Below are 13,576 nucleotides of genomic sequence, written 5' to 3'. Positions count from 1 at the left end.
TAAAATATCTAATTTTGTTACTTTTAGGCAGATATAGTGCTGTTGTTGTTTAGCTTTTTGTCTATCTTTTAATATAATTTGCACACAGATACTGCTTCTTTTACATTTCCTACCTTCCAAAACAAATGTTTTATGAATGTATGGGTTTATTGTTTTTGTCTACGAATTTCGAAAACAAAACAAAATGTAAGAAATATATTAAAACAACAGAGTTGCATTATGGGTGAAACACTTCTCATTCAATACCGTTAAATGCAACACTGTTTGTTTTGATTGTGTTGTTTTTGTTATTGTTGCTTTAAAGCCAGCTGTCATTGTTGTTTTTTTTTCTCTCGTTAAGACAGGCAAAAATTTTTTGAACCGCATAAAAAGAGGAAAAAAATCTTTAAAAATCCCAAGAATCCAAAGGAAATAAAAAAGTTTGTTTTTAATTTCCCCTTGAATAAATTATTTTCAAAAGAAATCCATACAACTGATTATATATAGACAATATTTTTAACGTTTCTATGGCCTTAAATGGAGTCTACTTCGACAGCCAGTTTACCCCAGATGAACAATATAACAAACATTGCCTCATCGTCTACACTAAATGCATCACCCTCATTTGAGGATGAAGCCATGGTACAATGTCCTACATGTGATGCCAAATTGCATCGTTACGAAGTGGCCAAACATTGTGAGGAAGAAATGCAACGACTGAAAGAACTACAAACACATGCCCTCAAAGAATCTCGCATTAAACCCGTAGATGATGATGGCAATCAGCAAGAAATTGACGAGGCAGGGCGTTCCACATCAAATGGTCAGTCTTCATCAGAGAAACGTAAACCTTGGACTGTCTTTCAGAGGGTGCAGAGAAATCGTCAGTCACGCATGAAGGTAAGTGCACAAAAGAACGAAAGTAGCAAATAGTTAAAACTGTGTGTATTAGTATGTGTTTTTATGTTTTCTATGGCTTCAGTTGGTCAGTTAATGGAACTGCAAAATAATGCTAGCTTGATAAAATTTGTTATGACGTGTAAAATGAAAATACTATGAATAAAAAGTTTAAACTTTTGTTTTTGGATGATTCTGTACCTTCCAATATGATGAAATTTTCATAAACTATTGAAATGTTAATTCATCCTTTTTTTACAGCAACGCAATCGAAAACGACCACTGGCTCCCGAACATCCATGTCCTGTATGCAATCTTAATTTCCCACAGGATGAAATACAACAACATGCCGAAGACTGCCTAAGGCGAAGCAGACGTACTGCCAATGGACGCAGTAACAGTGATGAACATTCCAGTAATGATGACGACGATGTGGGTGGTGGCGGCGAAGAGTACGAGGAATACGAATGGGCTGGACAAAAACGTATACGAGTTTCTAGTCTTCTGCAAGGCGGTTATGCAGCTATAGGCATTGGGCAGCCATTGACAAATGGCAGCAGCATGAGCAGTGGGCAACGTTTAAATGGTTATCAAGATGAGGATGAAGATGATGAAGATCTAAATGTTGATGAAGACGATACACAAATCTATGGACCAGCACAATATGGCGAAAGTGATGTTATACCATCACATATACTCAATGAAGATGAAAGTGATGTTACTTCCTATATGAGACGTTTGATAACAAACGGTTCATCATCACACACACAATTGGTCACAAATTTAGAAAATACCCAACACCACAGTCACAATGACAACTTAAGTTCACCACAACACGTCTTAGGCGGGAGTGAAATGACAACAACAACATCGGCTGTAACATCAGCTGCTAGTGTAGTAGAGACCAACACTGAAACTGCCGTCCAGCCGTCAACACCTGCTCATTATCAACAAATTATAGACTCTTTGAAGGCTAAACTAAGGCACTATGAACAGCAACATGTTCCGGGCAAGTACAAGTGTCTCATTTGTCTAGATGATTATCGTAATCCCGCCATATCGGTGGCTTGTTGGCATGTGCACTGCGAACAATGTTGGCTTCGTTCCTTGGGTGCCCGCAAACTATGTCCACAATGTAATTTGATAACAACTCCAAAAGATTTAAGACGTATTTATATGTAAGCAAATATCTAACTACATACATAAGTAATGTAAAATGATATTTGCTCCTTAAACGATTAGAATATTTAAATAATAATTGTCAGTTTTAACGCGTATGTTTCACACATCCATAAAGTTTGTTAGAGAGTTTCTTTCACTATAATTTTATCAAGTCAAACTTTAAAGCATCCATCTATTTATCTAACAAACCTTATGTTCATGTGTAACTTACTGGTTAGTTTTTTAAGCATTTCCATTTGTTATAAGTTTTAACTTTTGTTTTTCTACTTCTACATTTATCGTTTATTCAATTATTAGAATTTAGTGTAGGTGATTTTAATTTGCCAAAAAAAAGAGAGAAAAAAGTAATATTTGATTATACATTTAAACAAAATAATATTTGTTTAGCTTTTAAGTGATCTGTGCAGTTACAATAAAGATACTAACAAAGATCAATCAATATACATACATCCATTAATAAGATTTATGCAAAAATAATTATAAATTATTTTAAAAAGAGTCAAATTCCTTTTAATTCCTTTTGAGTAGTTGTTCCTGTTCATAATTCCAGCAGTTCTTAATTCTTCCTTATTTTTTTGTGTTTTACAATGAAATGGGGATGTAAATTTAGAAATAAGGAACTGTAGCCAAATAATGTATCAAGGGTTTTTAGTATTTAATTAGTTGGTAGTTGTCTTTGATGAGTCGAGTACATTTAAAACAAACAATGCCCCTGGTTAAGTGGAGTCCGAAACCACATTTATAAGAAACAAAATGCAATGAAACAAAAGATGTATAAGAAGCTGCCGGAATATGAACACAGCTAGCATTTTTTTAATTTTCGTTACTTTCAAATTGATGTTGTAACTTTCTCTGGGTTGACAACCTTAAGCCGAGTATGACTTCCGTCGTTTCGGGGCAAAGATCCAAATGTCCTGGGAACTTCAAGACTTTTATAACTATTCTGCATTATTAAAATGATCATATATGAACACTTTCTGATCATAAATGATACTTTCGTCGGGAGAAAATGTAGCCCATACGTGAACCTTATAAAAGAGACATAGTTCCTCTGCTGACCGGTTCTGACTCATTTTTGAGTCTTTAATGAGTCAAATTATTGATCGTTTAGAGTAAATTTTGAATCATATTTTATTGATGACTTGTAAGTTCAACTTACATTTTAATGACTTCTATATAACATATATGTAACAAAGAAGTAGTCAAATATATAAATACTTACTTTTCGGCCTGACATATTGTTTTCGAATTTGGTTTTTTACACAAACAAAGAAAATAGTTTTTTTTTGCGAATTGACGCAGTGGACGTATCGTCGTAAGCAATTGTTTCTCTAAAAAACAAAAGAACTTAAGTCTTTATTTACTGGTGATCGTATAAGAACTTACCTAACTCCAAGCCTTTTACGAATTTTTTTCAAGTTGTTATATTCAACCAACTTACATAGTTTATTAATATACAGGTTGGTAACACTGTTTTGTAGATGGCAACGCGATACTTAAATTACGAAAGATTAAAACCACTGCATAATTTTAGGATTGTAAAATTCTAATGAACAAGGCCATGCCAGATGTCTAACCAAACACCATAAACTCATTTCATTCCTGTCCTGTCTGGTTCATAATTGGCCCTATTCCACTCTATATGAATCCCTTCAGAAAATAACATTAAGGTAGAAAAATACAACACTGGTTTTACAATATTTAGTATTTTCATACAGAGTTATAAAACGATATAAAATAAACGGCGGCTTGTTACAAAATATATCGACGGCGGTTAAATCTAATCTAAGAATTCGTTATTTTTTAGAAAATGTTTCATTTATATATGTGTTTCTTATGTCTTTATTTCTATAGATTTGTTAGATAGAAAATTTCATTATATAAGAGGAGATGGTCATTATAACTGTTGTCTTTATATATAAATATGAATGTGTGTTTGGAGTCTATAGATGCCTAAACGTTTAGAAGGATTTGATTGCATATTACGAATTCTTTCTCTGTGTCTAGAAAGGAATTATATGTAACTTTTTGTTTTAAAATTTCAATCCCACATATAAAATAAGTAATAAAAGTATCATATATCGGAATCTGCAATAGCGAAACTATTACAACTAAAGTTAGAACATTTCGAACTTGCAATATGAAGAAAATAGCAAAAAATTTATATCTGGAAAACTATTAGAGCTAGAATCTTCAAAATCGTAAAGTGGTGTTTTATATACATATAGCTAGTTTATGTATATAAAAATTTGTATTTAACAGTTTTTTTCCAATTTCAATACATTAACGCTACTTGTTTCAATTTGTTTCTAAAATATGGCAACTCAGTTAAATTTTTTTTAAAACATAAACTTTTTCATGGCTTTTTCAAAAGCTTAATCAATTACAGTTTGTCCCAATTCTATAACAAATACAATTGCAAAAACAACAAGTATATTATGTTTTATAAAAATATTTTCTAAATATCAAAAACAAAAATAAATAAAAACAATTCAAAATTAATACTTCTTGAGTTTTTGTGTCGGCGACGGTGCGGCTTGCTAAAATGTGGCCAGCAACCAACCGCCGCCGTTGTTATTCGAGTCGGCTTGCATATGTGTTTTTATATTGTGTCTTTCTTAAACACAATAAAAAAACTACATACAAAATGAAGAAGAAAGGCACGACGGACGGTGTTCTAAACAAAATTAAACATCTACAGCAATAAAACTAAAAAATAAATAATTAAATTGTGCAAAACATATAAATTTAATAAGTGTTTTATAAAGAAATTAAGAAATTTTTGGAAAAATCAAAAGAATTCATAAAGAAAATCGAATTAAAAAACTTTTTATTAACTTGTCAAGAGATTTTGTTAATGCAATTGTGTGTGTGTATGAAAGAGAGAGAGGGAGATATACAGAACAAAACGGAAATAGTGCATAAAAGAAAATAAAGCAAAAGATATGAAGCAAAATAAAAAAGAAAAAAAAAAAATAAATAAATAACAAAAAATATGTTGAATGGTAAAGTGAGACAAAATGAAAGAAGAAAAACTACGAAAATGTGCAAAAATAAATACTAAAACAACAAACACAATGGCAGCAGCAACAACAACAAATAAAAATAAATACGTAGAAAACATCAATGAATGATAAAAAAAGCTCAATAAAATTCAAAATAAAAACATGGAACAAGTTAAAAGAAGAGTGAGAAGTTGCTGTTAAAGATAGAAGGAGAAACAAAAAATACAAAACAAAAATTAAAAGAATTAAGAAAATAAAGAGGCAAGTAAGAAAAAAGTTATTAAAACAAAAAGTGAAAACTTGAAAAGTTACTTTTTTCTTTCGTGTTTGTGTTTTTTTTTTGTTTTGTGCTGCTGATGATGATGGTGGTCGTCGTTGTCGTAGCCGTTGTGGTCGTCGTTTTTGCGTCTCCTCTCCGTTTGAAATAAAAAAATCCAATGTTCGTTGTTATATCGTTGTCGTCTTCGGTTGTATGTTGACGTCGTTTTTTGATTTTGTGCTTTAACAGGGCCGTCGCAAAAAATTTTCGCAACATAATAGTTTTTGTTGTTGCCATTTCTTATTTTTTTATTTGAAACTTGAAAATGTAGAATATTCTTAGAATTAACAAAAAAAAAAAAAAAATACAAGAAAAATAAAAGATAAAAATCATCCTTCGAAATATAGATGGTGCATAAAAAATTTTGTTGGTGTTTGAAAGTGTTTTTCTGTTCAAGTTAAAATAAAGAAAAAAAAGAGTAAAGAAAAAGTTTTTAGTGCAAAAAGTGTGAAAAAATAAAGAAATAAAAAAAATAAAAACACAAAATCCAGTCTGCTTGAGTGGCGGCCACCATTAAAAACCGTCGCCATCATTTTATGCAAAAAATAAAATGGTTCATAAATTTTATTGAAATACCAGCAAAATGGCCGGAATTATGTCATTTCAAAAGTATTTGCACAAAGTTAATTAGAAATTTGTAGAAATTGTTAAACGATCATTAAAAAAAATGTAAAAAAAGAAACATGTTTTAACTAGTGAAAGAAACCACCTTGTGAAAGGGTGTCTGTCTTATCTTCGAACACCCCCCTACACCCACTAAATACATACAAATACACACATGCAAAAAGTGACAAAAACACAAACAACATATAAGTAAACAAATACACGCAGTTACAGAAAAATTAAAGAAAATAAGAAAAAATCTTTAAATCAAAAATAATTTATTAATTAAAAAAAAGTAAACAATTAGGAAAAGTTAGAATTTCCTTTAATTTAAAGCAGGCCCAACAGCAAATGAATGGCATCATTCAACACCAGTAATCCTCATTCTGCAGCAGATGTGTTGAGTAACTCTTTAGCCGCCGGCGGCTCAAATACTCAACCACATAACCATCACTCCCAGCCACATCATCAGCCGCAGCATCATCAATTTAGCAATCATCAACCACCACCTTTATCCCACACTTTACACCATTCCCATCATCCCGGACAACAACATTTTGAACGCAGCAGCAGTAGTAGCAGTACTACCTCCACCACTTATTTGGTACCCGTTACTTCATCTCACTTGCCATTGGATTCAACTGCTTTTCTATCCTCTCCCCACTTTGTGACCTCGAACCCAGTGTCGCTTAGTTCTCACTCGGCCTCTAATACATCGACGTCTTCGTATACTTTTGTTCAAATTAAACGTGAACCTTGCCAGGTGTCGGAGGTTACTACCTCCAATACAAACAATCATCATCATACTATTGGTTCTATAGCAGCAGCAGCGGCCTCATCCGCCTCCTCTTCCTTGTCGTCGTTGGCTGCTTCAACGGCTACGGGTTCATTGGCCGCTGCTAAAACTATGTCATCGTCAACCTTGACGACTCTGGTTAAAATAGAGGCTTCATCACCGAAAGTTCATGATATGGATAAAACGCATCTAAGTGCACAAGCTGGTAGCGGCTGTGGAGGTGGCGCCAATATGGTCAATAGCACAAGTAAGTTTTTATTGTTATTGCTGATTTGAATTGTAAATTTGTAGTATTTGTTGTTGCAAAATTGTGCTTTCTAACAAATTTCTAGAAAAAATATAATTAAAGAATTATAAATTTATATAATTTAATAATCTGCAGCCCATTATGGTGGGATGGATAAAATGAGCATTATAAATATTAGTTCATTACTCCTTTACGAATAAATTTTTGAATAGATGTCTTGTTAGATGATGACGGAAATCCTATAATCGGCATCTGAGTTTAATCATTGATCAGAAACTAAATGAAAATAACAAAATGGAGATGTAAGGGATCTATATAGGAGAGCCATAGTTTCGAAATAGACTCCAAGTTCAAATGCATATTGCACACTTGGCAATTCAACTAATTCTAACTTACCTACATTTTTACATCCTCAGCTCAAAGTTTTTAAGACACTATCCGCCGGCTATTTGTGTATATGTATATTAAGAAACTATGTTAGCCACATACATGCTTCTGTGTGGTCATAAATGTCCTTCCAAGAATGTCAACAAATGGATCAACCCAACTTAATATGACACTTGGATGCTGCTTTCAACCAATGTCAAAAAGGCATTTTGAATATACGAGGAGAATATGCGTAGATATGTTGCTCCTTTCGACCAATGTCAAAAAGGCATTTTGTATATACGAGGAGAATATGCGTAGATATGTACCGGACACGATAGAACAGTCCTGGTTTAGGACATTTATAAAGATGCCACCAATGCCGTTTTTGTTGTTGTAACATGTTGGCTGTAACTGGATGTTCTTCCCTGGGGAGAAAACTTACGGTTGATACAGCTGTTGCTGAATTGACAATCTTTGTCCGATTGAGAATCGGGTCGTTTCCAATTGTCGAGGGAACGTCAAAATCGTAATTGTAGTTATCGTCGACCGCCCATACCAGACACAATAACGATCATTCCGTCCCTAACGAATGTCCAAATTGTGCTCAGTTCTCCATGATACCCACCTCATATTCAACTGATTAGTCAATCCTATTTCCTGTATGTATTTAGACACGTATCGTATTGAAATAAGCCTGGACGTGTTAAATATATTGTTTTCTAGTTTTAGTTGTTACAACAATAATCTGTTGCTATGTGAATAAACTCTAAACTAGGTCTGATAATCTACATTAAAAACTCAATGCTATCGCGTTACCACATCTTCGAACAACCAGCTAGCAATTTGGGCGATCAAGGCTGTTCAGATATGGACTGCAAACAGGCCTTGCTTAGCTCCTCTAGATCTCTTAAGTAAATAATAATAGAACCAGATGATTAGTTAAAAAGCCACTCGGCGATAATAGCTAATAAAAGAGTGAATGTACTAAAAGTTAGTTTCAAATGAAAGTAAAAATCAAATCTTTGAGATTAATATAACAGTTTATTGAACTTTATCGATTAATTATCATAGTACTACTCCGATCTTGTATAGCTTCTGCTCAGGCTTAACATTTCTCTCAATAAGTTTTTTTTTTCTTTTTTAAGCTCCCACTCTCTAACTGAACCAAATACGGTGTTTAAATGACATGTCATGTCATCCATTAATTAGTTGCATGTATGTTGTAATTATATAAAATGTGTTACAATCATTTATTTATGAATCCACAAACATATACATACATATATCTGTGTAACACTGTACACTTGTAAAACAAATAATTAAATAGTTTTTTTATTTTTTTCTTCAAACTCACATTTTAACTTTATTGGTTGTTATTTTTTTTTTTTTATTTTTATAGAATTTTAATGAAAATCCTAGGAGAAAAATTAACAAATTCATTTTTGTTTCTATTTTCCCATAAAAAAATCAACAATATTGTTGTGTTGTAAAATAATTTTATTTAATTTATTCCTAATTATAGAAATGTGTGTTCATTAGAAAATTTACAAAACTTTTAGGTTGTCGTGTTAGAGAGACACAATCACGGTGTGTATTTGAATTTTATGGCATTTTTTGTTTTTGTTTGTACTTACAGTAAAGGAAGACATAAAATTTCGTTTTGCCGTCGGCATATTTTATAGTTGTTTTAATAACTGGATCTTTTACGTTTTAGCATTAAGTTTAATAATGTTATAGTTTTTTGTTTTGTGTTTAATAGTTTTGTATTATAAATTATAAGCATTTTTTTATTGGCAAAATACTCTGGGAATATTTAGTAAGTTGTTTTTAATGTTTTAAAATTCATATGGGAATTCTAAAGAGAAGTATTTCTATTTGGCAAACTATTTTGTTTTTGAAATTGTACAAAACATCTGTGAGGTATTAATTTGTAATAAATCAAGATGATTCCGATATTGTCAAGTATTTTAACTTTATCATTTTTTATTCTTACCGATTTAAAGAAGATTTTTATGAACTTTAAAAATGTTTTTAGTAAAACAGTTCTTCGTGTAAAATTATTTTTAAATATTTTTTGAAAAATGTACTTTTTAAAACTTGTATGTGTTTTTACAAGGAAACAGAATCGCGAAATAAAAAGCGCTGAAAACAGTTTTACTTTATTTAGTCTCTAGTTTAAGAATTATAATATCCTTTAAGTATACTAATCGACTCAGAATAATTTTCTAAGTTGATTTAGCTATGTCAGTCCGTAAATGTAAACTTTGCAATCAAACTACAGGTTGCAATTTTGAAGATAAATCAATGAAATTTAATGTGTGATCTTCTATTGTCCTAGAGACGAAGCCTATTGAAAATGGTTAAGATCAGTCCATTATTTTACCTAGCTCCGATACAACTGAACCACCGAATGGGGCTACAGGTCGCAATTTTGTACATAATTCAATGAAACTTGGCGCATGATCTTTTATAGTACCGTAGACGAATATAGGTCTATTATTTCACCTAGCACCCATACAAGTGAATTCGCCGTAAAAAGCTTTTGAGTTCATAATTATGTTTAACTATGATTGAGCAAGGAGTTAGACAGCTTATTGCACAATACAGCACAAGTTATGGGAGGCATGAGAGTCAAATTCCCAAGGTTCTATATACCGAAATGACCCGAATCATTTGGTCAAGAGCTGTCAACTTTAGAAACAAAAACATATTTTGCTTGATTTATTGAGATCAACGATGAGTCGATACTTTATCTGCCGCACAACATATAACTACGGAAATCATGCTTGGTTTGTACTAAGAAGATAGTACTGTGCTAAGTTAGATAGTTTTAACTTTTTGCAACAATTAAGAGCTGGTGTTTTTTGAAACTAAAACTTTTTTGAAAATAACATATAAGTAAAAAAAACATTATACAAACTCTATAATGCTAGTTTCAAAGAGTAAAAGTCTAGTTGTCTGATCACCCGATCAAGCAATCCTGACTATTGCAATAATGTCGAGCATCTCTTAATCAGATATCGAGACATTCAAAAATTTACTATCAAACGTTGGGGTCTTCATATTTCTCTCATTTGTCAGATATGCAATTAAAACATGTTTTAGCCATTCTAAATATGTTTTATTGGCTTTCGGCCATTAGGAAACATACATATGTACATCCAATACATGTTATAGTTTAGCTCAAGACCGCTGTTCTTAAGAGCTCGATACTTACTCGTTTTCAATAATGTTGTGGCTAAGCATCGATCTTCACCGAACATCCTAGCTAGTGGGTGTCAGCAGAACTTACTTTTATTAGTTATCACTATACATTTCAAGTTTGAAAACCATGCAAGACCAATAGGTTTTACATGTAAAGAATTCTGTAGAATCTGCCAAGGATGAGGAGTAAACAATTACTAATTTTTTGTGTAACTGACCAGCGCTAAAACTGATTCACTATTAAGCGTTATGGTCTCCACATTCCTCTGATCTGTCAGACATTCAAATAGAACTTATTCTAGAATTTCCAAATCTGCCGAATTGAGTGTGAAGTAATTATTACATTGACACTTCTCTATATACAGACTTCTGTAGAATCTGCCATGGATGAAGAGTGAACAATTATTAATTTTGTGTGTAACTGACCGGCCCTGGACCGATTCGTTATTAACCATTATGGTCTTCACATTTCACTGATTTATCTGATCTGTCAGACATTCAATTATAACGTATTCTAAAATTTCTTAACCTGTTGAATTGGGTGTGAAGTAACTATTACATTTTAACAATGAGAATGTTAATCTCTGCGTTTAGTTACTTTTGTCTAATTTATTCACTTTGTTTTTTTACTATTTCCTTCTATTCCCCATTTCTCCCTTACTATCTTTTCGTACAGACAAGTCGATTTTTACAATGAAGTTAAAAAGAATTATAAATATCAGATGATTATGATTGGTTAGTTTAAATAGTAGTTCACTTCTCGCAAATATTCAATTAGAGTCGAAATGACTCCGCTTTGACGGGATCTATTAACCATTCAGGTGTAGTACTTTGTAGTATAAGATCTTAAAATGTCAATAAGTTTAGAACCAGTTGAATTGACTGCCAATACAATTTTTTTTTTAACGGCTAGAACAGTGCATTTATACAGCAGATAGAAGACCATTTCGTTCTTTTCCCGGTCTTTGTAACTACGACACTGTTTATTAAAGCCTAGCATCCAATGTCCTGTTATTACTGCTATCAACATCAATATATCCTAGTGGCAAAGAAAGTGCTCCAGAGTTTCACTGTCCTCTCCTCGTGCTCTACATACGTCTGAATCCGCACGTCCAATTTTGTATAGATGTGCTCGTAATCCTGTGTGTCCATTTTTAGCTGAGCTTTTTTTTTTTTTGCGTTTCTCAGGTTAACTGCCTCGAGTTCTTTTCCCTTTAAAGGTAGTACATTCGCCCTTTCGTTACCGACTACTATCTATTTCCTCATTGATGAAAGGCCACAATAACTTGGACCTTTTTAATCAGGGCCATCCCATAGGGTTCTACCCACTGTTTCATTATTCCAAGAAGTTTAATGGGATTCTCTCAAGTTAACTGCCTCGTGCTCTCTTCCCTTTAAAGCTATTACATTCGCTCTTTCGTTACCGACAACTCCCGAGAGGGCTGGTACCTATATGATGTGAACCTTACCTCAAGATAGTATTCAGTTAAAGCTTTCTTACAATCCAATATGGTCTTAGATTTGGTTCTATCTCATGTGTCTATGTTATTCCATCCATTTTTAGCATTTTTAAGTGCATTATCTAAACAAGGGTAATGGCGACTCGACCTTGACAGGTCTTTCTTGCATTTTCTGACCAATAGGGAAGTGGTATGAGATAAGAACCAACACCGCAATTTATTTTAGAGCCATCAAATCTTTCAGTCCAAAAACTCTATAGTTATTGGGAAGATGGTGACAGATACTTATCCCAGCATGGGCATATAACAAATAAGATTATGACATATACAATAAGATTTCGAAAATAAAAGAGATACTCCTAAGTTCCTACAAGCTACCAACAAACAATAGTTCTTTTTTAGCAAAAAATATTAGTAAATTAAACTTATATTGGTTTAAAGCCGTGCCAATCAAACAATTTAAAAGAAGCTGACTTACTAAAGAAACTAATTTCAATCATTTAAAAAGATTAAAAAACTACAACAACATATTACTTCAATTACAGACAGTACTTATCAACTACTAATGAAACTTTGTAACAAAATGTTTTAGCTAAAAAGTCTTTTGTTTCTTTGTTAAATACAAAAAAAAAAAAAAGAAAAGAAGCTGAAAACAACAAAAAAAAAAAGGAAACAATTGAGACATGTTTTCTTTTCTTTTATTTTTGGCTTTTTACTGTTGTTGTTATTATTATTGTCCTCTTAAGGCAAAAGTGTCTCAAAGCTGATTTTGATTGTGCTTCTGCTAGCTGTGGCTGGCCTGAGCGAGCAGACCGGGGTAAAAGTTAAATGCTGTGTAAATAACGTCTTCGCCACAGGAGACACACGTGTCGCAGTTAGTTAACCCAACCATGTCATTTAACAAATGAAGTGTGACTGGCGCGACGGTTACACCAGAAAAAGAGAACTTTCCCTTTGTGCTTGCGTTCACTCACTCACTCATTCGCTCACTTAATCGCCATTTATTTGGCTAGACACACGAATACAAGAATTTGCCAACATCTAGAGGGACTTTGTTTTCCCACTTAAACAGCAACAATTTGGTTGTCCTTTTTTATATTGTTGTAGTTAAATTAACAAATGCAATATATTTTAAAACAAAAATGTTATTTCTAACTGTAACAATCACAAAACTTCTATAAAAAGCTTGTGCGAAATAAACAAATTTGACATATACAGCTGTCATTAAGTTGTATTTAACTTGACAAATTTTCTCCCAATTACTTCAATTTCCACTGATATTTGCAATTTATTTTAACTGTTAGACATTTTTATTATATTTTTCACAGGATATACTTTAGGCTTTTTTTCATAATAAAAATATAACGATTTTTTTCTTTGAAATTATTTAAAAATATCGTCGTTTTAAGCCTTTTCATTTATGCACTTAAATCTGCCAACTCGTTTCAAAAAAAGGGGGAAAACGTGATCGGAAGTAAAGTTAAATATTCTCACGCAAAACGTGCGTGAAAATGT

The 13,576-nt window shown here is 32.4% G+C and overlaps 2 protein-coding genes across 2 annotated transcripts in view; both read left to right on the top strand.

Moving 5' to 3' along the window:
- Nucleotides 1-340: 340 nt before the first annotated feature.
- On the top strand, nucleotides 341-2,497 carry LOC111684102 (E3 ubiquitin-protein ligase RNF220). Its single transcript, XM_023446227.2, has 2 exons — nucleotides 341-879; nucleotides 1,138-2,497. The coding sequence occupies exons 1-2, from the start codon at nucleotides 517-519 to the stop codon at nucleotides 2,056-2,058; spliced, it is 1,284 nt and encodes a 427-aa protein (XP_023301995.2). The 5' UTR covers nucleotides 341-516; the 3' UTR covers nucleotides 2,059-2,497.
- A 2,185-nt stretch (nucleotides 2,498-4,682) lies between these two features.
- The window catches only part of LOC111684103 (protein winged eye), a 64,011-nt gene continuing 55,117 nt past the window's right edge, over nucleotides 4,683-13,576 (top strand). The window contains 1 exon segment of the mRNA XM_046949472.1: nucleotides 4,683-7,028. Coding sequence (XP_046805428.1) covers nucleotides 6,341-7,028 — 688 coding nt within the window. The 5' untranslated portion in view covers nucleotides 4,683-6,340.

This window comes from Lucilia cuprina, chromosome 4 (assembly GCF_022045245.1).
Source record: "Lucilia cuprina isolate Lc7/37 chromosome 4, ASM2204524v1, whole genome shotgun sequence".
Lineage (NCBI taxonomy): Eukaryota > Metazoa > Arthropoda > Insecta > Diptera > Calliphoridae > Lucilia > Lucilia cuprina.
Note: the sequence above shows the minus strand (reverse complement) of the source record. Positions and strands in the feature narration are given on the sequence as shown.

Coding starts and splice junctions, on each gene's coding strand:
- LOC111684102 (XM_023446227.2), top strand. CDS start 517: ATGGAGTCTACTTCGACAGCCAGTTTACCCCAGATGAACAATATAACA. Junction 880..1,137: donor ATCGTCAGTCACGCATGAAG/GTAAGTGCACAA, acceptor CTTTTTTTACAG/CAACGCAATCGAAAACGACC.